Raw genomic sequence first — 25,281 nt, 5'->3', positions numbered from 1 at the left:
CATGGGGGATTGACTGGTGGACCGCGATCAATGTTTTGGCCTCCCCTGGTTTATGGGATATACGTTAGTTTTAAAAAGTATATATTGGTGTGAAACCGATACATGAATAAAATAACTCTCTCCAGGAGTTCATAAAGGGAATTTGGGGCAATTTGTAAGAGATTGTGAGGGTACACATGTTGCCGGGATATGGAACAATAGGACATGTAAGCAGAAGGGGAACAAGAAAGCAGTAAATTAAGATTATAATTGTGACTCTTAAAGTCTTTCTTTACTTATGGAAGGAGTTTATAGTGTACAGCAGTGCTGTCCAACTTCTGTGGTACCGAGGGCCGGAATTTTTCCGACCTACGTGGTGGAGGGCCGATAATGGAAGCCAGTTTTGACTACTCCCCTTTTTGAAACCGCACCCACTTGAACACACCCATGTTATCACATGACCATACCCATATTAATGGTTGTAGTACAGCAAAAACTTGCCATACTCTGCCTGCCCTACCCTGCCTGTGTGTGCCATACTCTGCCTTCCCTACCCTGGCTGTGTGTGCCATACTCTGCCTTCCCTACCCTGCCTGTGTGCCATACTTGGCTGGTTTGTGCCATACTTGGCCTGTGTGTGCCATACTCTGCCTGCCCTACCCTGCCTGTGTGTGCCATACTCTGCCTTCCCTACCCTGCCTGCATGTGCCATACTTTCACTGTGTTTGCCATTCTTGGCTGGTTTGTGCCATACTTGGCCTGTGTGTGCCATACTCTGCCTTCCCTACCCTGCCTGTGTGTGCCATACTCTGCCTTCCCTACCCTGCCTGTGTGTGCCATACTCTGCTTGCCCTATGATGCCTGTGTGTATGGCACACACATGCAGCCTACAGTGACACAATGCTGGCACTGCTCCTACAGTCTGCACAATAACTATTGTATATATTAAAAAACTTTTTAATTGCAGTACCACCTCAGTATATGTTCTTTTTGTAGTGTGCAGGGATTATTTGTGGGTTTCTACTGCTCCTGAGGTGTGAACAGGGGAACAATGGGGGTGATTACAGCCTGAGCCTGAGGTGTGAACACTGCAGGGGGGGAACAATGCAGAGATTAAAAGGTGTGAACAACACAGGGGATTACATATTTAAACAATACAGAGGGATTACAGCCTGAATCTGAGGTGAGAACCATGCAGGGGGCCCAGTTAATCACAGTACTGATACCATTTAAAGCTTACACAAGAGTAAGCCATCAAAGCAGCCAGACAGGTGGGGGGCCACACAGAGGGGGGTCGCGGGCCGCATGCGGCCCGCGGGCCGCCAGTTGGACAGCACTGGTGTACAGGATTTGAGATAAGTGAATGGAATCAAATTTGAAATAAGTTGTTCAGATTATCCTTGCTTTTATTAACACAAGATACAAAGAAGGCAGTTTTTTATTATAATGGTCTTTTGGTAAGATTTACTGGGGTCCCCTATACAAAGGTGAATAATAAGTACCATAATTCCTTTCTTTTACATTTTCTACTTTTCCCCTCTGTAGTCAGACCTTTACTCTTTCACAGATTGAATATGTTTTCAAATTTAATTTTTATTTTTAAAAAATATTATCTGTAAAGTAAGTTTAGCAACATCTCACAGATGCCATGATGTCAGAACACAAAAAGGGTATTTATCATTTAGTCACCCCTCTTAGTCACAAAACATGTCAAACTGTCACTTTCTGTTTTTTTTCCTATCCAGCCTTACAAAGAGAATTGCTATTTATAATTTCAACTTCAAATTAGCTGCAGTTGAAAAGAGGTTTTTCCTGGAAAGGATGCATGGAAAGGAGAACACATAAATTACACTTATGAGAATATAATTATTTTGTACCGTGGAATAGCTTGCACATTAGATGGTTCAAGAACCCCAGAGCCACAACACTTAACAAAAATCCATGTCATCTTAGATCACAAAGTGTTTTTGTATTGCTTATTTAATATTATAGGGGAACGCCACCCAAGCACAACTTAAGCTTTTTGAAAAATAAACATAATTTTTAAGCAACTTTGCAATAAGCAGTGATTAAAAAATGTGCAGCCTTTTCATGATTTTTAATGTAATTATGTGGGTTGGAACAGTTACCTAAAGCCCAGCCCCCTGTTCTCCTGCTGATCTGGCTGGCTACTTTGAGACTCCAATAAAATGTAAAAGTAGTCTCCTCAGCCTCCCTTCACCCTGCATCATCCAAATCCCACAATTCCCTGCATACATGATGTCAATAAGGAAAGAAACATGACAGCACAATGCTTTGTCGGTTATGTAGTTCTTGTATGCTGTCTGTAAGCTGTGGAGAAGTCGGTACAATCTGTAACATCAGTGTTTTAGTCCCTCCTTGCCAGCCAGGATTGCAAATGATAAAGAGAGAGAAGAACTGTTTTGCAACTGTATTTCAGTGTATAAAAATGGTATTTATTCATACTTTTTTTTGAAGGAACAGATAACAGTTATAAGTATATTAGAGGTTTTTGTGTTCATATGCATTTTGCAATGTTACTGTATATGAATCACATTTAAACTGTGGTTGAAAGTGACTTTTTATTAAATATTCCGCTCTCTGTTTCAATTCAGTCCCTTTCTTAAAACCAAAGTTATAACTTCTGTTACCATTTGGCTTATTTCTGCATGTTGTACATTTCATGTATGAATGCATGTATTCTGTTTGTTAAGGAACTGGCCAATAGCTAGCATACATCTCACCTTTCAACAGCTCCTTGGGTCATACAGGTAGAATTCTGTGAATGCTTTATCTTTATATAAAATAAGGGTATCTACTTGAGGGTGTTTATTTTTTAATATCTGGTTTGTAAATTAATATTTCTCCAAATACAGTACACATTGTGCCATTCTTATTAAAGGGTAACTGGCTTCCAAACCAAAATTTGTTAAAGAACCCCACACAACACACCCTGCTTTATTTGCAGTCCTGGCGGGGTGGAGGGACTAAAACCTTGATGTTGAAATTGCAAGATTTGGAGGATGCAGGCTAGAGGCAAGCAGGATAGTAAACTATTGTTACATATTCTTTGAGTCTCAAAGTAGTCAGCCAGATCAGCAGGGGAACAGGGGGCTGGGCTTAGGGAATGGTTCCAAACCATATTAATACATTAAAAATCATGAAACGGCTGCATAATGAATCTATATTGCAAAGTTGCTTGAAATTATGTTTACTTTTCAAAAAGCTTAAGCTGTGTTTGGGTGGAGTTCCCCTTTAAAGGCTATGCACAACACTTTTGGGCCAAGTCTTTTTCTCAGGTTTATTTTCCTAGCCTGCCCAGCCTAGTGTCCTTGTGTATTATTGTAGCACCCAGATACTGGTGCACCAATAAAAGAAAAAAAAAAGTTTACTAAATTAGGTGTGTTTATACTTAAGTTGTTTAATTGATGAAAGGGAATCAATTATTCGGTGCCTTTTGGGGGGTCTATTTTACACCACTGATCTTTTGTTCTAACAGGCGATGTCAGAAACGACATTTATGTTACACTGCTACAAGGAGACTTTGACAGAGCTACACAGAGAAATGTAGAAGTTATTATGTGCGTTTGCGATGAAGAAGGAAAAATAATTCCGGTATGTATGCATAGGATGCTGTTTTCTTTAATTACTCTATTCTCTATAAAAAATAGGGATACAATTCCCTCAGGCTCCAACATAGCTGCTTGTGCTACTACGTTTTGACAGATATATTAATAATTATAGTTAATTTGCCATAAAAGCAGCCATTCAATTTTGGAAGCCCTGCCAATAAATAACTCATTGCCACCACTTTGAACTCAGTATCCCATAATGCTCCGTTCTTAATGGATTCTCTTGTAACCTTGTACATTTTTTCACCTTTTTAATTGACCTTGCATATGTCTACCCATCGATCACATCGCTTTCATGGGGAAACAAATGCAATTTGTACAGCCTTTCATAATAAGTTGTCGTCTATATCTTTCTTTGATCACTTTGTCCTTCTCATTCCCCTTTCCAGAACATTTTTTAATTAATCCAACTTAAATCTGCCACTTGTCAGTACTTTTTTTTTTTTTTTTTACTGACCTAAGCCAGAAAATGTTAGAACTTAAAAATTACTTTTTGCATTTAACCGCAGTACCATTATACAGAGCTCACCTCCTTCTGTTTCAGTAAATGTGTTGGTACTAAAGGTTATTCTAAAGCACATTTGCTCTGTAATGACTTGGAATGCACTGAATCCAGAATTTTTGTGGATTTAGTGGTTAGCCAGACGCGGAGGCTTATTTATCAAAATTCGTATTATTTATTAAAACACTGGCATAAAATAAATTCACAGGAATTAAAAAAAATCAAAGACCTTGAATACTTAATTTCTGAAAAACTCGAATTGACGAAATTGTTTGTTCCTTGACTTCTTCATGACTTTGCAAGCTTTCAGTTGCCAAAGTTCTACATTAGAGTTTTTTTTACGTTTTTTTTGCTTGATAAATATCCAAAATTCACATTTTTTAAACCACAATTTCATGATTATAAGGGGCACATTTACTAAAATCCCATTTTTTTCTGGGCTTAAAACACAATATGGTATAAATGCAGAGTAAGCACAATAATTTCTGAAGTTCTAAAATGTCTTGAAAATGCTTTAATCATTCGTACGAAAATATCACAATTACGTTCCAAAAGTCACGATGTTTTCACGCCGAAAATTCGTTATGCCATGAAAACCTTTCTGGCTTTGGAAGATTTCCATAGGACTCAATGGTACTCGAAAGATCAAACCTGCCGAAAAGATAGTCCCGAGGAAAGTGTTACCAAAGCTTTAAAGAATTCCGAAATGTTTGTATTCTTTGTGCAAAGTATGGCTTTTCCATGGAAATTTAACTAAAACCACGGAATTTAACGAAAATCTTCCGAAATGTTCTATTTTGGAAAAACCAAACATTGACAAATACCCTCATATACAGTTATAGGACCCCTTAACCATAGGCGGAGGGTGACTTTTTTGTTTGGGGAGGCTAAAGATGGCCCATACACAGTCTGACCTACAGCTAATGTGAGACTTAGTGGATTCGCTGCTGGCATAAAAAGTTAACTTCCCAACTGCCTCTTGCCGTTCCCACTGACTCCCAGGGATACTGTACAAAAGTGCGGGTGGGAGGGCTTTTTTTTACCCTAAAATGTTTAGGATGTAAAAGTATTCATACGCGCACTTCTGTGAGGGGTTCTCTATACATTTGTGTTTGTGATCAGTTAGCTTAAAGGGGTAGTTCGCATTCAAATTCACTTTTATTTTTAATGGTTTTTCAGTTATTTAGCTTTTTGTTCAGCAGCTCTCCATTTGGTATTTCAGCAGCTATCTGGTTGCTAGGGTCTTATTTACCCTGGCAACCAGGTAGTGGTTTAAACAAGAGATGGGAATATGAATAGTTAAGGGGCCTACTTGGAAAAATAAGTCATACAAAATTATAATAATAATAAAATTGTAGCCTCACAGAGCAATATTTTTTGGCCCCCATTTGAAATCTGGATAGAGGCAGAAGAGAGGCAAATTATTCAAAAAAATTAATTAGGAAGACCAATTGCAAAGTTGCTAGGAATAGGCCATTTTATAACATACTAAAGGTTAACTTAAAAGTGAACCACCCCTTTAGATGTGTTTATGTTAGTTTTATAGCAAGAAAGGCAGTGGGTACTGACTCCCCATTATATACAGTGAGTCGCAGTCCGTAGTTACAAAACCAGCACATTATATACAGTGAAACACAGTGGGTACAGATGGCAGATATTCAGGCCCTGGCACTATAACACTGGCACTGATACACAGCATTGGCCCCATTGTAACTTACTATAAATGAACAAAACAATGACAAAAAAAAATAGTATGTGCAAAAAACAACAACAAATATACAGTATAAACACACAATGAGCTTTTTCAGAGGGAAAGAGTTAACTTACCCTCCATCTGTTAGGGTAGGGGATAGATTATAAATTATTATAGATGTCAGGTCAGGCAAAAAACAATTTAATGTCAGCTAGTGATTCTTTAGAACTGTATAGTACCTGTGTATAGTACCTGTGTATAGTACCTGTGTATAGTACCTGTGTATAGTACCTGTGTATAGTGCCTGTGTATAGTGCCTGTGTATAGTACCTGTGGGATGAAAACTGCAGCAAAAGTTGGGAGTTGGTTCTTAAGTAAAGTTACAGCTGCAGATTCTTCTTTTCAGTCTTCATTTCTGCACTGCTTCCAGTTTGCAAAATCTCCCGATCCCTGTGTGCATCTGTGCTCTGATTGGTCAATGTTACTGTCTTTCAAGAAAGCTGTGCTCTGATTGGAGAATCCACAAGAAGAAAGATCCAATCGGAGCACAGCAAAACGGGCTTGCAGGAACAAATTTCCAGCACAGTGCAGAAACGGAGTAAGGTTTTTTTGTTTTTTTTTAATGTGCCAAGCAGGTTTGGGGAGGCTTAGCCTCCCCTAGCCTTATGGAAAATCCGCCTATGGTCACGATAATATCGTATTGGCGATCCGAAAGTCACGAAATGTTCATACCGAATGATTGTAAACAGTGGCAGAACCTTTCCAAATTTTTCGCGCAAGCGTACGAAACAGTTGCGCGGGTGAACAAAAAAAGCGCAAAAAAATCAGCAAAAATACGCTCGGAGCATTCATGTCTTAATAAATCTCTCCCGTAATGTGTTATTCTTCAGGGACAAACCATATATCTATGCTGCAGCTGTATAGCGCAATATCGGATATTATCTCTAACTCCCCTCCCCAGCACACAGTACAAAAGCATTGTGAAGAGAATATGCTGAGCATTTGAACTTCTTGTTGTCTTTAATGCAGGTGTAGGATCCCTTATCTGGAAACCAGTTATCCAGAAAGCTCCAAATTATGGGATGTCCATCTCCCATAGACTCCATTTTAAGCAAATAATTCCAATTTTTAAAAAATAAATAATAAAACAGTACCTGTACTTGATCCCAACTAAGATATAATTACCCCTTATTGGGGGCAGAACAGCCCCATTGGGTTTATTTCATGGTTAAATGATTCCCTTTTCTCTGTAATAATAAAACAGTACCTGTACTTGATCCCAACCATAGGCGGATTTTCCATAAGGCTAGGGGAGGCTAAGCCTCCCCAAACCTGCTTGCACATTAAAAAAAAACAAAAAAACCTTACTCCGTTTCTGCACTGTGCTGGAAATTTGTTCCTGCAAGCCCGTTTTGCTGTGCTCCGATTGGATCTTTCTTCTTGTGGATTTCAGCTTTCTTGACAGACACTAAAATTGACCAATCAGAGCACAGATGCACACAGGGATCGGGAGATTTTGCAAACTGGAAGCAATGCAGAAATGAAGACTGAAAAGAAGAATCTGCAGCTGTAACTTTACTTAAGAACCAACTCCCAACTTTTGCTGCAGTTTTCATCCCACAGGTACTATACCCAGGTACTATGCACAGGTACTATACCCAGGCACTATACACAGGCACTATACACAGGTACTATACAGTTCTAAAGAATCACTAGCTGACATTAAATTGTTTTTTGCCTGACCTGACATCTATAATAATTTATAATCTATCCCCTACCCCAGGGGTCGGCAACCTTTTTGGCTGAATGAGCCATAAACACCACATATTTTAAAATGTAATTCCGTGAGAGCCATACAATGGCCAATAGAGCTAGGCCAAAGCCGGGGCCTCGATTTGCTGCTGCCTGTGGAGGACGATGCAGCTTCAGACCCGTTCGGCCGCAGATGCTGAGGGGCAAGGTAGGGTGGGTGTCACCTTTAGCTGTTCAATATGGCTTGTTAGTGGTATAGCTAGAGGGCTACCTAGCACAGTTGGCTTCTCTTTGTAGCCCCGTACAGAAGAACAGGAACAGCACCTCTTGTCTTTGTAGATTAAAATGCCTTTATTGCAAAGTTTTTTGGGGAAAACAACAACAGCAGCAACGTTTCAGGTCACATAAGACCTTTTATCAAGCTCTTTGTAGCGCCAACAGGCCACATTTTATTTTCAATTCAAGCGAGAACTGTCACAGTTTTCTGCTCCAATGTCCCTCTCAGTTCCCTGGGCTCTGGTTCAAGTGCAGCATGGTAAGGATGCCGGATGCGGAGGAGGGCGTGGCTTAGAACACGCCTTCTATCAGCCGAGCGCAGGCCACGCCCCCCCTTTTTTTATTTATGATTTGGAAGCGAGCCAGATGCAGCCATCAAAAGAGCCACATCTGGCTCGTGAGCCATAGGTTCCCTACCCCTGCCCTACCCTAACACATGGAGGGTAAGTTAACTCTTTCCCTCTGAAAAAGCTCATTGTGTGTTTATATATTTGTTGTTGTTTTTTGCACTTACTATTTTTTTTTTTTGTCATTGTTTTGTTCATTTATAGTAAGTTACAGTGGGGCCAATGTTGTGTATCAGTGCCAGTGTTATAGTGCCAGGGCCTGAATATCTGCCATCAGTACCCACTGCTTCTCACTGTATATAATGTGCTGGGTTTGTAAATACGGACTGCGTCTCACTGTATATAATGGGGAGTCAGTACCCACTGCCTTTCTTGCTATAAAACTAACATAAACACATCTAAAGGGGTGGTTCACTTTTAAGTTAACCTTTAGTATGTTATAAAATGGCCTATTCCTAGCAACTTTGCAATTGGTCTTCCTAATTAATTTTTTGAATAATTTGCCTCTCTTCTGCCTCTATCCACATTTCAAATGGGGGCCAAAAAATATTGCTCTGTGAGGCTACAATTTTATTATTATTATAATTTTGTATTACTTATTTTTCCAAGTAGGCCCCTTAACTATTCATATTCCCATCTCTTGTTTAAACCACTACCTGGTTGCCAGGGTAAATAAGGCCCTAGCAACCAGATAGCTGCTGAAATACCAAATGGAGAGCTGCTGAACAAAAAGCTAAATAACTGAAAAACCATTAAAAATAAAAGTGAATTCGAATGCGAACTACCCCTTTAAGCTAACTTATCACAAACACAAATGTATAGAGAACCCCTAACAGAAGTGCACGTAGGAAAGCTTTTACATCCTAAACATTTTAGGGTAAAAAAATGCACCCCCACCCGCACTGTTGTACAGTATCCCTGGGAGTCAGCGGGAATGGCAAGAGGCAGTTGGGAAGTTAACTTTTTATGCCAGCAGCGAATCCACTAAGTCTCACATTAGCTGTAGGTCAGTCTGTGTATGGGCCATCTTTAGCCTCCCCAAACAAAAAAGTCACCCTCCGCCTATGATCCCAACTAAGATATAATTACCCCTTATTGGGGGCAGAACAGCCCTATTGGGTTTATTTAATGGTTAAATGATTCCCTTTTCTCTGTAATAATAAAACAGTACCTGTACTTGATCCCAACTAAGATATAATTACCCCTTATTGGAGGCAGAACAGCCCTATTGGGTTTATTTAATGGTTAAATGATTCCCTTTTCTCTGTAGTAATAAAACAGTACCTATACTTGATCCCAACTAAGATATAATTACCCCTTATTGGGGGCAGAACAGCCCTATTGGGTTTATTTAATGGTTAAATGATTCCCTTTTCTCTGTAGTAATAAAACAGTACCTATACTTGATCCCAACTAGGATATAATTACCCCTTATTAGAGGCAGAATAGCCCTATTGGGTTTATTTAATGGTTAAATGATTCCCTTTTCTCTGTAATAATAAAACAGTACCTGTACTTGATCCCAACTAAGATAGAATTAATCCCTATTAGAGGCAAAAGATCCTATTGGGTTTAATTAATGTTTAAATGATTTTTTTTGTGATCCAAATTACAGAAAGTTCGCTTATCTGGAAAACCCCAGGTCCCGAGCATTCTGGATAACAGGTCCCATAGTTGTACATCAAAGGATTTTATCCCCAGCCAATATAGAATAAATCAAAAAGTATAATTATGGGATTTTAAACCTTGGCTACCTTATAAACCACTTTGGGGCACTTTACCCAGTCCGGCTCAGGAGGAGGAGAAAATATACAGCAAAGCATTAAATTCAGTTGAAACTGATCCCTAATATCAGTGTTTTGTTTAATTTATTGTAGGTTTTTTTTTGGGGGGGGGGGACAAGATTTTTTAATGCCGTTTTTAAATAGTTTGTATGCCTGTATCAGTGCAAGGAGCAAATTGTTTGCGTGCAATAATTTTTTCTGTGTGTGTCACAAATTGCAGAGGACAATTTTAACCAATTTCTCTCCAAAAGTTACCCCTTGAAACAAAAGCTGTAAATATTAGAAATATGTATTAATAGTGTAGAGGGCCATTTGCCTATGACGCTTCCACCTACTATTATTCCCACCATAATGCGCAATTTTTTGCATCGCGTCTGCTGCTTACTGCTTCCTTCTTCCCCCCTGCCAGCCGGCCCACTGAGGCGGAGGCGATCGGGTCTTCAGGACAGGTAAGGACTTTTTTTTTTTCATTTACATACTTACACACACACTTACATACACACTTACAGCACACATTTTAGCAGTTTTTTTTTTTTTTCATTTTTCACACTTTTATACACTTACTTACACTCATATAACACACTTACACACTACAACACAACTTTTACACATTTACACACATGTATACACAAACACTTTGGTTGTTTTTTTTGTTTTGTTTTTTTTTTATTTTACCACTTTGTTTTTAGTTTCTTTTACCTAAAAACTGTTTATTTTGACAGCGTGACTATTGGATTAGATATTCTGACCACTTATTACATTGTCATGTGACTTATTTTGATGTTTCACTGATTTGCACAATTTTTGTGGTTTTATCGCATTTTATCCCTGTATAAGTGTTCCTAATCTGTTTTCAGCGTAGCTTTGCCAGGTGTAACTTTGGCGTACAAAAATAACTTTGCCTATTCATCAGAATGTGCACTTTCCAAAAATATATGGTTTTGTGGGGGTCTCTGTATAGTTAGGGGAAGTTTCGGCACATAATACACTGACAGGGGGCTCTGTGTGCAAAAGCTGAGTTGGCAGGCGAGAAATTCTTATGCGCTATTTTCATTTTGGGGTCAGTATATACCGCAGACGTTGGTATATCTATGCATATTGGGCCTCTGGTGTTCCTATTTGGGGTGATTTGCCTTTGTACGCAAGAAATTGTGTGAGATAAATGCGGCAAACTGCAACATTTTTAGGCGATTTTCTGAAATGTCATAAAAACCAATAACTTTAGGAAAGCTCTGCAGATTGGTACTTTGGTGTAGAAAGGACTCTTTACCCTTGTTGGATTTGTCAGAATGTGTACTTTCCAAAAATAACTTTGCCTATTTTGAATTCATCAGAATGTGCACTTTCCAAAAATATATGGTTTTGTGGGGGTCTCTGTATAGTTAGGGGAAGTTTCGGCACATAATACACTGACAGGGGGCTCTGTGTGCAAAAGCTGAGTTGGCAGGCGAGAAATTCTTATGCGCTATTTTCATTTTGGGGTCAGTATATACCGCAGACGTTGGTATATCTATGCATATTGGGCCTCTGGTGTTCCTATTTGGGGTGATTTGCCTTTGTACGCAAGAAATTGTGTGAGATAAATGCGGCAAACTGCAACATTTTTAGGCGATTTTCTGAAATGTCATAAAAACCAATAACTTTAGGAAAGCTCTGCAGATTGGTACTTTGGTGTAGAAAGGACTCTTTACCCTTGTTGGATTTGTCAGAATGTGTACTTTCCAAAAATAACTTTGCCTATTTTGAATTCATCAGAATGTGCACTTTCCAAAAATATATGGTTTTGTGGGGGTCACTGAAGTTTTGGCACATAATACACTGACAGGGGGCTCTGTGTGCAAAAGCTGAGTTTGCAGGCGAGAAATCCTTATGCGCTATTTTCATTTTGGGTTCAGTACATACCGCAGACTTTGGTATATCTATGCATATTGGGCCTCAAACTGTTCAGTAGACCATAGGTGTTCCTATTTGGGGTGAGCTGCCTTTATCTGATCTTTATCAAGAAATTGTGAGAGATAAATGCGGCAAATTGCAACATTTTTATGTGATTTTCTAAATGTCATATAAATCTGCAAACTTAGGAAAGCTTTACAGCTTGGTACTTTGGAGCAAAAAGAAATGTTTACCCATTATAGATTTGGGGGGATGTGTACTTTCCTAAAATATATGGCTTTCTGGGGTGAGTGTACTTTTTTGTAGCATTATCCCACATAAAAGATGTAAATGTGTTGATTTTGCAGGAGCTGAAATGATAGATCATATGGGGGTATGTTCCCATTGGGGCCCCTACATGCCACATACTTAGGTAAACCTATACATATTGGGCATCAAACTGTTCAGTGGACCCCTGGCGTTCATATTTAGGGTGTTTTATTTGGTTACTTTATGACCTGTAGGAGATAAGATACTATAGACTGGAAGCTTTGAAGCAATTTTTAAAAAAAAAATCACAAATTTTGATAAAAACCAATAACTTTAGGAAAGCATTGCGACTTGATAGTTTGGAATAAACAGACAGTTGTGCCTATTTTGTATTCCCCAGAATCAGTTCATTCCAAAAATGTACAATTTTCTGGGATAAACCTTCTGTTAGTGGAATTTTTGGCCTTGAAATCTAAAGTATGCAGCTTTCTGGAGCAGTGCTTTGGAAATTTGGTAGTGTACTGCTGGGAGTTTTTGACCTATACAAGTGAGAACTCTCCATAAAACTATATATTTGGTATTGGCACGTTCAGGAGACATGGGACTTTCCAAATCAGTTGTATATTCGTGCATAATATAATTTTTCTTTCTAGTATGTGTGTTTATATTATGGAAAATTAGATTTTTTTTTGCAGTTTTAGACATTTAGAAGCCTATATCTTGTTACAGAATTGGAATTACACAAAAATTCTACCATATTTTGAAAGCTTAGGTTGTTCTGAAAAAAAACAATATATTGTTTTCCTGGGTAAACTAAAAGTCCCCCCGAGGAAAGGCCCCTAAAGTGAAACGTGCAAAATGTTCAAAAACTGTCTGGCAATACAAGTTCCGTTTTGACCAAAGCAGCTGGCAGTAAAAGGGTTAACGCCACCACACTAGACACAGGCACCAGCATTTGTAAATCAGCCCTTGTATGCTTAGTACTTCCACCTCCAACATGTTTTACATATCATCCTCTTCCTAATTTTCTGTTTGTTTTTCCAGTACAGGTATATTAGAACTCAAATATAAAAATACCATGCTTATTTATACAGTTACCAAGTTAGATTCAAAGTGGCTCATGTTAGAACTGTATGGGGGTAATTTATTAAACACCATTAACTCTTTAAAAATGTGTAACAGGCTAATGCTGTTATGCAATAAATGGCACTACAGTTGTCCAGATGCAATCGCCCATAGCAACCAATTAACAGATACTATTAATTGGCCGCTTGTACTAACATGGCACTCAGGTCATGCAATCAAAATCACCTGGTGCTCACTGGAAAAGGATAGTCAATCTCATACATCCAAACTCACAAAAGCTCCAGGGCACTGTTAAGCAGGGGAGGCAAAAGGGGCAGTATTAGGGGTCTACTGTATTGTGGTTCAGAAGTGGGAAGGGAGGCCACTTTCTTTCTTTTTTTAAAGGAGAACTAAAGCCTAACCAAAGAATTAGGGCAGAAATGTTATACATTATGTTTTGGGCTTCTGTAGAAGCTCAAGGCAACCACAGCCTCAACCGAAGATTTAAACGGTTACCGACAAGTTAGAAAAAATAAGCAAAGATTTGTTTAATGGCTTACACACTATAATAAATATGTCCATGAGAGTGGAAGGGGTGGACTTAAACCCATATGTAATAAAAGGCACTAAGTTTGCCCAGAAGCAGTAGCTAACAGCAACCAATAAGAGTTTATTTTTAAACAAGTGACCAGTTAACACTACCTGCTGATTGGCTGTAATGGGTTACTGCTCCTGGGCAAATTTAGTGCCTTTGGTTCAGACTAAGGCACCCCCCTCCGTGTATTAGAACATTAATTTAAAAAATCCAACAAATGATTGAGACACTCATGTAAATGACTATGCTTAATACCTTTATTTTGCAAATATATCTCACATGTTTTTAGATCACAGTGTTGTGATCATAAAACTGACAAGCCACCATACCACATCAAGGTAAACCCATATATGTTGGTCCTGACGATTTACCTTGGTCCCATTTTTTATGCATGGCTGCGTTTCTTGAGAAAAGTTCTCTTGACCAAAGCACTGGTCTCACAGTCTGATTCTCATTAACGGGACGGGTGTGGTGGTGCAAGTAGCAAGTTTATCCTTTTGCTTGTGCAGTGACTTGTGAAATCACCTCCTTCCATCCCTCTCATTGCTGGCATTATGACGGGTTAAAACACCAGCACTGGCGATTTTCACTCTGTTCCTTAAGGAGGATATCGACAAGCGTGTTTTTGTCTGCTGCACACACAAAGTCTTTAACACACTTTGAATTGGCCCCTCCATCCCTACCCATGCCAATAGACAGCGTTGGTTTTCTTAACTTCACTGTCGTTTTTACTCCTTTCTGATTTTTAGTCTCTGGCACACAGTCCTTCAGCCAGGGGAATGGTGCTTCCGTATCCATACTTTATAAACACCAAAAACAGGTTTGTGGTCTGATTGCTTCATACGAGCACAAGAACCATATTTCAGAACAAGGATGTCGTCCTCATGGCGGCTCTTGTACATCACTCGGTCTGTATAGGAAGGTGTCCTCTGTTTCCCACTGGTGTCATAAACATCCGAGCCGATGTCAAATTTATATGTGGGAAAGAAATGGATGTCCGCTTCCTTAAATCCTCTGAATAGAGTCCCTTTATTTACCTCTTCTGACAGCTGGTCATACTGTAGGAGGGAACTCACATCATTCTGAGGAATGTTCTCTAGTATAGAATTCATTTCCGTTCGACTCTTGCTCAAGCGGAAATTGAAGTCCCCGAACCAGAACACCTCATCAAACCGACTTGTCACATCATCGGGATGAGAGCAATTCGGGTTTGTGAGAGGAACTTTTTTAGGGAGCTGCAGGTCTTTGATAATTTTCTCATAATTCTGGATCCTTTTCTTCACTTTGGAATCTCCTGCCGCAAAGTGGGAGCTGATGAAAAGGAATGATGTTCCGAAAAATGTAAATGAAACAGCCAAAGCCCCTTTGGTCTTAATCATTGGGAAGAACCTCGTGGTCACTTTTGCAGATTCAGCCTGTGAGCAGAACCGCACGAGATCTCGTCTCATAAACAGTGACATGTACAGGACTCCGTGAGCTGCTGAGTGGAGCAGGACATAACCATGTCCAAGTGTCCGCTGCAGTCGGTTCTCAAATTGCCGCCTGTTTGGGCAGCCTTCTTGTGTTCCAATGACATAAAGGTCTTGAGCAGCTTCAGCGCCGGATGGAAATAGGAAATCATCCAGTCTGTCAGGAAGATCCTTTTGTCCATTCATATTCCACGTGGCGATAAATATTCTCAGACTTCTCTGTGCAAGACGTTGTTTTAATTCGTCTTCTCTCAATAAGCCTTCTTCAACCACAGGTTTCTCTTCTAGAGGAACTCTATGGCTGGTCTCACTTACTTCAACCAGAGGTCTCTCTTCTAGATTAACTCTATGGCTGGGCTCACTTACTCCAACCAGAGGTCTCTCTTCTAGATGAACTCTATGGCTGGTCTGGCTAGAACAACATGCAGGGTTCTTAAAAGTGGTAGGTGCCTGTGGGGTATAACTTAAATACCAGTAAATGGCTACCACCGATGTAAATACAAGCAGGAGACAGATGGAAAATAGGTAATGCTGAGAATAAAAATCTGGTTTGAATACAATCATTGCAAATAGAAGAGCCAAACCCATCCTCCTGCTGTTGGGATGTTTCCAGTAATGGCTAACAGTCCAGTCAAAGGTAACTGCCAATGAAAGTATCAAAAGGATCATGAGGATTACTGAAGTCAGTATCTCATCAGTATCTCTCATTTGTCCAATATTTCCTAGTCCTAATTCTTCATGTCTTTCAATTTCGTTATACAAAAATGTTGAAGGATCATAGGAAAGAAAAAATTGTTGTAATAGGATTATAAAAGAAAAAAGAATTTGGAAATTCATGTTGCTGAGCTGTAGGTCAGCAGGTGTTGTCCGAAGCGAGTCAACACTTCGAACTGAGCTGTGCTGTCAGTCTCAGGGGTTAAGTAGCTTTTCACTTGTGATGTCACAATGCTCACATTATGACATCACAACACTGTTACCGCATACTAATGAGCAGGTGGTTATATAGTGATGATGTCATAATGGTGTTGCCATGGCGATCACACAATAGAAGCTGCTGCATTTGCATGAATGATGGAGGGAATTTCTGCTTAAAATAAAATGTTGAACTATAGTTGAAGTAATAATAAAAACTTTTTTATGACAATGTTCCTTTATTATTAGTTATAGTCAGTTTTTTGTTACCAGAATACATGAAATTATGTCTAACTTAATTTTTCTAATTCAGTCTGTATAATTTGGTGATTTGTCTCACAGAAATGTGATTACAATTTTAACTTAAATAATGCCATAATGTATATGAAAATTTTAAATTGTGTTTGTTTTTGTAATTAAAGAAATTCGGCACTGTGGCCATCTAAAATTTTAAAAAAAGTAAGTTTGTTTTGGGCAAATTTCATTTGATGCAATGGCGTTTTGCCTGACACAGTTGTGCCTGATTTGTCAGAATAAATGCAACTGCCCATGCACTTTGTAAGTGTAAGTGATATCTGCATCTGATTCTTTAGACACAAGTGCGCTGCGCCTATTGATGCAGGGAGGGAATGGTTGCTCCAGGGTTCCCCTGCATCAATAAGCAGAGCTCCATTTGGAATAAGAGGCAGGAAGGACCGAGTGTTGAGTGCAACTATATAGAATTGCAAAGAGCGCATTTTGATGCGAGTATCTTTAAATAACCCACAACTGACTGTGAGGAAGATTGCAAACGTATAACTGCATTTGTGGTCATGAACAACCTCTCCATTATGATATACAGATATAGAACCCGTTATCCAGAATGCTCGGGACCAAGGGTATCCTTTATAAGAATCAATAAAACATTAATTAAACCCTATGGGATTGTTTTGCCTCCAATAACGATTAATTATAACTTAGTTGGGATCAATTACAGGTACTGTTTTATTATTACTGAGAAAAGGGAATCATTTAACCATTAAATAAACCCAATAGGACTGTTCTGCCCCCAATAAGGGGTAATTATATCTTAGTTGGGATCAAGTACAGGTACTGTTTTATTATTACAGAGAAAAGGGAATCATTTAACCATTAAATAAACCCAATAGGGCTGTTCTGCCCCCAATAAGGGGTAATTATATCTTAGTTGGGATCAAGTACAGGTACTGTTTTATTATTACAGAGAAAAGGGAATCATTTAACCATTAAATAAACCCAATAGGGCTGTTCTGCCCCCAATAAGGGGTAATTATATCTTAGTTGGGATCAAGTACAAGGTACTGTTTTATTACTACAGAGAAAAAGGTCAGTTTTAAAATTCTGATCCCATACTTGTACTTTGTTAAAGGAGACATATTGGATAAAGGAAAACCCCTAACCCTGTAGGCAATTATGAATAATATACATTGGGCTAAACATTAATCCTATCTGTAACAATGGCCCCTTTATTGGAGCTCCCTATAGATCCTATCACTTCTCTGTCTGAGTTTGAAATGAGGGGTGGGCGTGTCCCAACGGTCCCTGCCAGAAGCACAGTAGGAGGGGGAGAGCCAATCACAATCCTGCAGTCACACAAGCACAGACAGGCTTCAGTTCCCTATCAGGTCAGTCTAGCTGCTGATTGGTTCCTATCCTACAGTGCAGGGTACGGAGGGCCGCCGGCTCCCCAGCTCGTCCAGAGAATTCAGCCAGCAGGAAGTGGAACAGATGGGCAGGGCTAGTGGGGTTTTGGGCGAATTTCTCAATAAATCAGCCCGAAACACAACTTTTTTAGCACAATCCTTCTATATCTAGAGGAGTATAATTCCCTGGTACATTATAAGTTTTTATAGGATATGTCTCCTTTAATGTTAAATGTTTGGCTGCATTTTATCTTCAGACTCACAGATTCCAAAGAGAGCTTATCTCTCACACACCTTTTAGTTTTTTGTGTTATTTACAGAGATCAGCCTAAATATTCTCCTCAGTCCACAAAAGCAACAGGACTTCTGCTGGTCTTAAATTGCTGGTGCAGTTCTCTGGCAATGAGTAGAGAAGTCTGTGGCACATCCACAAAGTATGAGCACTCGCCCTTGTACAGTATGCATAAGTGCAATTATACGCAGAATGAATGCTATAAGGTTTAGGATTGAGTATCCTTGACCACAGAAAGTAATATATGCATTTCAGTAAAAACTTATGAATGTAAAGCCCTATTTTCTTTTCATTCTGCAGAAATACATTGTAATAAAAAATGCATTCAACCACCATCTGCTTAGTGAAGAGGTGCTCCTGAGTATACAGTTTCGTATATTTAAAGACTGTGGAATTGATTCCCTTGCCTTGCTGATTCTCTTACCCTGTCAACAAATGGAGAGAATCTTTTTCCATTTATATGAATACTGTGCGCACACCTTCACTGGGCATTAATACTATAAACATGTTTAAAGTGAGCACAGCTTACACTTTTGTTATTAGCAATAACTAGAATTCTCTGCTTTCCAGGTGCCTATAAGACACAACACCAGGGTACATTTGGGGTAAAATAAAAACAGAAAAAGGCACATAGTCAGTAGAAAAGTATGGTACATAATGAAACATGAAACAATGAAACCTCTTATTGCATATAATCATGACCTGTTAGTGGCCACGTTGTGCTTATCATGAAATGCTGGGGGCCAAACTGTGCCTGTTAAATAATGTTAGAGGTTATTTCTGTACCTGTCATGAAATGTTGGGGGCCATACTGTGCCTGTCACTAATGTGCGGATCCTGTTATTTCCTGCCATCCTGCCCAGCCATGCTTTGTACAAGGAGCTGTCTATATGGCCATTTGTTTGGCTGGGGATCATGACAAAGTTTGTCATGGTTTGTCTGGCTAATGGGTTCCAAATTAAAAGCACCAGTGCGAATAGACTAACAACTCTTCACCAAATAATGGGGCTTCCTCTACTGTCCCCACCCATAGTCCCCTGTTAAGCAGCAATGTTAACTTGCATATAGTGCACTGAGTTAAAATTGCCATCACCATCTCCATCATTGCCAATGGGCACTACATTTGCTATTATATAAATAAATATATATATATATATATATATATACAGGTATGGGATCCCTTATCCGGAAACCCGATATCCAGAAAGCTCCGAATAACGGAAAGCCTGTCTACCATCATAGGCGGAGGGTGACTTTTTTGTTTGGGGAGGCTAAAGATGGCTCATACACAGACTGACCTACAGCTAATGTGAGACTTAGTGGATTCGCTGCTGGCATAAAAAGTTAACCTCCCAACTACCTCTTGCCATTCCCACTGACTCCCAGGGATACTGTACAAAAGTGCGGGTGGGGGTGCATTTTTTTACCCTAAAATGTTTAGGATGTAAAAGCAATCATACGTGCACTTTTGTTAGGGGTTCTCTATACATTTATGTTTGTGATCAGTTAGCTTCAAGGGCTAGTTCGCATTCGAATTCACTTTTATTTTTAATGGTTTTTCAGTTATTTCGCTTTTTGTTCAGCAGCTCTCCATTTGGTATTTCAGCAGCTATCTGGTTGCTAGGGTCTTATTTACCCTGGCAACCAGGTAGTGGTTTAAACAAGAGATGGGAATATGAATAGTTAAGGGGCCTACTTGGAAAAATAAGTAATACAAAATTATAATAATAATAAAATTGTAGCCTCACAGAGCAATATTTTTTGGCCCCCATTTGAAATGTGGATAGAGGCAGAAGAGAGGCAAATTATTCAAAAAATTAATTAGGAAGACCAATTGCAAAGTTGCTAGGAATAGGCCATTTTATAACATACTAAAGGTTAACTTAAAAGTGAACCACCCCTTTAGATGTGTTTATGTTAGTTTTATAGCAAGAAAGGCAGTGGGTACTGACTCCCCATTATATACAGTGAGACGCAGTCCGTAGTTACAAAACCAGCACATTATATACAGCGAAACACAGTGGGTACTGATGGCAGATATTCAGGCCCTGGCACTATAACACTGGCACTGATACACAACATTGGCCCCACTGTAACTTACTATAAATGAACAAAACAATGACAAAAAAAAAATATTAAGTGCAAAAAACAACAACAAATATATAAACACACAATGAGCTTTTTCAGAGGGAAAGAGTTAACTTACCCTCCATGTGTTAGGGTAGGGGATAGATTATAAATTATTATAGATGTCAGGTCAGGCAAAAAACAATTTAATGTCAGCTAGTGATTCTTTAGAACTGTATAGTGCCTGGATATAGTACCTGTGTATAGTACCTGTGTATAGTACCTGTGTATAGTACCTGTGGGATGAAAACTGCAGCAAAAGTTGGGAGTTGGTTCTTAAGTAAAGTTACAGCTGCAGATTCTTCTTTTCAGTCTTCATTTCTGTATTGCTTCCAGTTTGCAAAATCTCCCGATCCCTGTGTGCATCTGTGCTCTGATTGGTCAATTTTAGTGTCTGTCAAGAAAGCTGTGCTCTGATTGGAGAATCCACAAGAAGAAAGATCCAATCGGAGCACAGTAAAACGGGCTTGCAGGAACAAATTTCCAGCACAGTGCAGAAACGGAGTAAGGTTTTTTTGTTTTTTTTTAATGTGCCAAGCAGGTTTGGGGAGGCTTAGCCTCCTCTAGCCTTATGGAAAATCCGCCTATGCCCTTAACTGAAAATTCATTATCCAGAAAGTTCCGAATTACGTAAAGGCCATCTCCCATAGACTGCATTATAAGCAAATAATTCGAATTTTTTTTAAATGATTTCCTTTTTCTCTATAGTAATAAAACAGTACCTTGTACTTGATCCCAACTAAGATATAATTAATCTTTATTGAAGCAAAACAATCCTATTGGGTATATTTAACATTTATATGATTTTTAGTAACTTAAGTAGACCTAAATTATGGAAAGACCCCTTATCCGGAAACCCCAGGTCCCAAGTATTCTGGATAACAGGTACCATACTTGTACAGGGATCGGACCCCTTATCTGGAAACCCATTATCCAGAAAGTTCCGAATTACGGAAAGGCCATCTCCCATAGACTCCATTTTAATCAAACAATTCACATTTTTAAAAATGATTTCCCTTTTCTCTGTAATAATAAAACAGTACCTTGTACTTGATCCCAACTAAGATATAATTAATCCTTATTGGAGCTAAAACAATCCTATTGGGTTTAATTACTGTTTAAATAATTTTATTAGCAAACTTAAGGTAGGAGATCTGAATTACAAAAAGACCCGTTATCTGGAAAACCCCAGGTCCCAAGCATTCTGGATAACAGGTCCCATACCTGTACTAACATAATTATTAAATTGCATGAGGGCAGTTATCAATTAACTTTGAATTTCATTCTACAATTTAGAACAATTTGGAAACTGAAAGCAAATATCTGATTGGCTGATATGGGTAGCAGGTGCAATGTAGCATCTGTATTTGTAAATGAACCCCTGGTTTGCTTTTTGTCCAAATCCTTTCTGGAATATTCAACATTTGGATGATGCAAAGTGTTTGGATTGAGTGCATTCCTAGTAATTAAGCACTTGAAACTTGTAAATGTAAATTTACTGTTTAATGCATAGTTAATTTAATGGTTAGCTTCCTTTATTTAGAGACATATCTTGTTCTTTTTACACTTCTTTTTTCACATAAATACTTTTTCAGTGCATATACTTATATGTAAAAACAGTGAGAAACCTAAATATTTACTAATTGTGACCTTAAACTTAAAAAAGTCATTTCATTAAATTTGCTAAGTTGGCAAATAATAAACAAGATTCATTGCACATTTTTTTTTCTTTTTTGCATTCAGAATGCAATTTGCTCAGGAGCGGGAGACAAACCCGTGAGTGAATATAGATCCGTTCTCTACTATCAAATCAAACAGCCGCGTTGGATGGAAACCATAAAGGTATGATGGAAAACATTTATCATTTGGAATTTATATGGGAAATTGCCACTGTTCCTTCATTCAAATGACAGCATTATTTAAAAGCAATCTATGAAGTTGGTAAATAGCAGAATGCCAGATACTTCATTATTTGCTACAACAAATCAGGCAATAAACTGCAGTTAATTTACATGCAATGTGTATTCCCTGCCTCTCACAAATAAGGCAGACAAATAAGGTAAGAGATAGAGGGAATAACAGCGTTTTTTTATCCCCTAAATATTGCAACAATTTAATCACATTTGGTAACTTATATCTGTATCTTGGCTTACTGGGAAAAAAGCTGTATTCACAGATGCTTTCAAGCGTTTACTGTAATAATAAAATTAAACATCCTGCAGCTCATAGGGATAGCCATCATTATGGGGTATTACAGGTATCGGACCCCTTATCCGGAAACCCATTATCCAGAAAGTTCTGAATTACGGAAACACCATCTCCCATAGACTCCATTTTAATCAAATAATTCACATTTTTAAACCTGATTTTTCTTTTCTCTCTAAATAAAACAGTACCTTGTACTTGATCCCAACTACGATATAATTAATCCTTATTGGAGCCAAAACAGTCCTATTGGGTTTAACCCTTTAAGTGCCAGCCGAATTCGTCATTTCGGTTCCCCCCAGTGCCAGACGTTTTTTAAGCATTTTGTACTCATTCACTTTAACAATGTTTTTTGGTAGGAAAACCTCCACGAAACTAGGGAAATTATATATCGTTTTTTTCGTCACTAATTGGGCTTCGACATACATACCAAATTTTATAACTTTTCTGGAGATATGATGTGTATTTTGGGTGAAATATGTAAAAAAAAAATAAAATTATGAAAAATTTCTGTATATTTTGAGGTTTTTTTCCATAGAAAAGTTAATTTTACTCACTTTTTTTTATTGTTTGTAAAAGCCCTGATACTCCCAAGTCCAACGATACCAAATATGTGGTGGTACCCCACAGTTCCTGTCCAGAAGTAACCCCCAAACTAAGGCAATACTTAGTACAATATCACACCAGAACAAAGCAGAAAAGCGCTTGTAACAGTTAATGCAGCATAACTTATATGTAAATCTAAAATATCCCCTCATGTTTGGTATCTTTAGAAACTACAGACCTTCAGGTTTCTAGGTGCAATGTAGTTTTCACTCAAAAGCCAAATACCTTTTGTCAGTGCATTGTGAAATTTGGAACTTTTTATGACATTTTTTTTTTTTTTCTAAAACGTAAACTTGGACGCATGATCAAATGTGGATTTGACAAAAAAAAATATCATAAAAATTTTCTAACAAAGGCATATTTGAAAGACAAACTTCTCCTGAATAAAATGATGCCCCATATGTATGGGTGCACATAAAGACATGGGCACCAAACACTCCAAAGCAGGGGCAATGCACAAGGGCAATTACAGCTAAAAATGTGGGGGCTGCGCTCTATGTGCACTTCCTGCAGTTTTTCAGTGTTAACCCCCCCTACCTGTGAAATAACCCCCACAAACTATATATTTCTGAAAAGTGCACACCTTCAGCTATTCAGAGACACCACTCTTTTCTTTCTACATGGAAAATTGTGGCCGCAGTCCCTTGCAGAAGTCAGCGCTTTGGTCAGAAATCAAGGAAAAACCAGATAAAAAACCTAGATTTCTCCCCAAAATCTCCATGGCAACTACCAAAAACTTACTAACCATCAATCTGCAAGTTCCCCTGAATAAAACGATACCCCATATGTATGGGTGCACATAAAGACGTGGCCACCAAATGCCCCAAAACAGGGGCAATGCATAAGGGCAATTTCAGTTGAAATTTTGGGGGCTGCGCTCTATGTGCACTACCTGCAGTTTTTCAGTGTTAACCCCCCCTACCTGTGAGATAACCCCCACAATCTATATATTTACGAAAAGTGCAAACCTTCAGCTATTCAGAGACACCACTCTTCTCTTTCTACATGGAAAATTGTGGCCGCAGTCCCTTGCAGAAGTCAGCGCTTTGGTCAGAAATCAAGGAAAAACTAGATACAAACCTAGATTTCTCCCCAAAATCTCCATGGCAACTACCAAAAACTTACTAACCATCAATCTGCAAGTTCCCCTGAATAAAACGATACCCCATATGTATGGGTGCACATAAAGACGTGGCCACCAAATGCCCCAAAACAGGGGCAATGCATAAGGGCAATTTCAGTTGAAATTTTGGGGGCTGCGCTCTATGTGCACTACCTGCAGTTTTTCAGTGTTAACCCCCCCTACCTGTGAAATAACCCCCGCAAACTATATATTTCTGAAAAGTGCACACCTTCAGCTATTCAGAGACGCCACTCTCCTCTTTCTACATGGAAAATTGTGGCCGCAGTCCCTTGCAGAAGTTAGCGCTTTGGTCAGAAATCAAGAAAAAACCAGATACAAACCTAGATTTCTCCCCAAAATCTCCATGGCAACTACCAAAAACTTACTAACCATCAATCTGCAAGTTCCCCTGAATAAAACGATACCCCATATGTATGGGTGCACATAAAGACGTGGCCACCAAATGCCCCAAAACAGGGGCAATGCATAAGGGGAATTTCAGTTGAAATTTTGGGGGCTGCGCTCTATGTGCACTACCTGCAGTTTTTCAGTGATAACCCCCCCTACCTGTGAGATACCCCCACAATCTATATATTTACGAAAAGTGCACACCTTCAGCTATTCAGAGACACCACTCTTCTCTTTCTACATGGAAAATTGTGGCCGCAGTCCCTTGCAGAAGTCAGCGCTTTGGTCAGAAATCAAGGAAAAACCAGATACAACACTAGATTTTGGTCAGAAATCAAGGAAAAACCAGATAAAAAACCTAGATTTCTCCCCAAAATCTCCATGGCAACTACCAAAAACTTACTAACCATCAATCTGCAAGTTCCCCTGAATAAAACGATACCCCATATGTATGGGTGCACATAAAGACGTGGCCACCAAATGCCCCAAAACAGGGGCAATGCATAAGGGCAATTTCAGTTGAAATTTTGGGGGCTGCGCTCTATGTGCACTACCTGCAGTTTTTCAGTGTTAACCCCCCCTACCTGTGAGATAACCCCCACAATCTATATATTTACGAAAAGTGCAAACCTTCAGCTATTCAGAGACACCACTCTTCTCTTTCTACATGGAAAATTGTGGCCGCAGTCCCTTGCAGAAGTCAGCGCTTTG

General features: G+C 38.9%; 1 protein-coding gene across 1 annotated transcript in view; it reads left to right on the top strand.

Moving 5' to 3' along the window:
• dock2 (dedicator of cytokinesis 2) overlaps positions 1–25,281 on the top strand; it is a 350,017-nt gene that overhangs the window by 63,598 nt on the left and 261,138 nt on the right. The window contains exons 14-15 of the mRNA XM_031898788.1: positions 3,479–3,594; positions 21,972–22,070. Coding sequence (XP_031754648.1) covers positions 3,479–3,594; positions 21,972–22,070 — 215 coding nt within the window. The remainder of the gene's footprint in view (positions 1–3,478; positions 3,595–21,971; positions 22,071–25,281) is intronic.

Source organism: Xenopus tropicalis, chromosome 3 (genome assembly GCF_000004195.4).
Source record: "Xenopus tropicalis strain Nigerian chromosome 3, UCB_Xtro_10.0, whole genome shotgun sequence".
Taxonomy (NCBI): Eukaryota; Metazoa; Chordata; class Amphibia; order Anura; family Pipidae; genus Xenopus; species Xenopus tropicalis.
The sequence above is the reverse complement of the archived record's forward strand: the minus strand, read 5'-3'. Positions and strand labels throughout refer to the sequence as shown.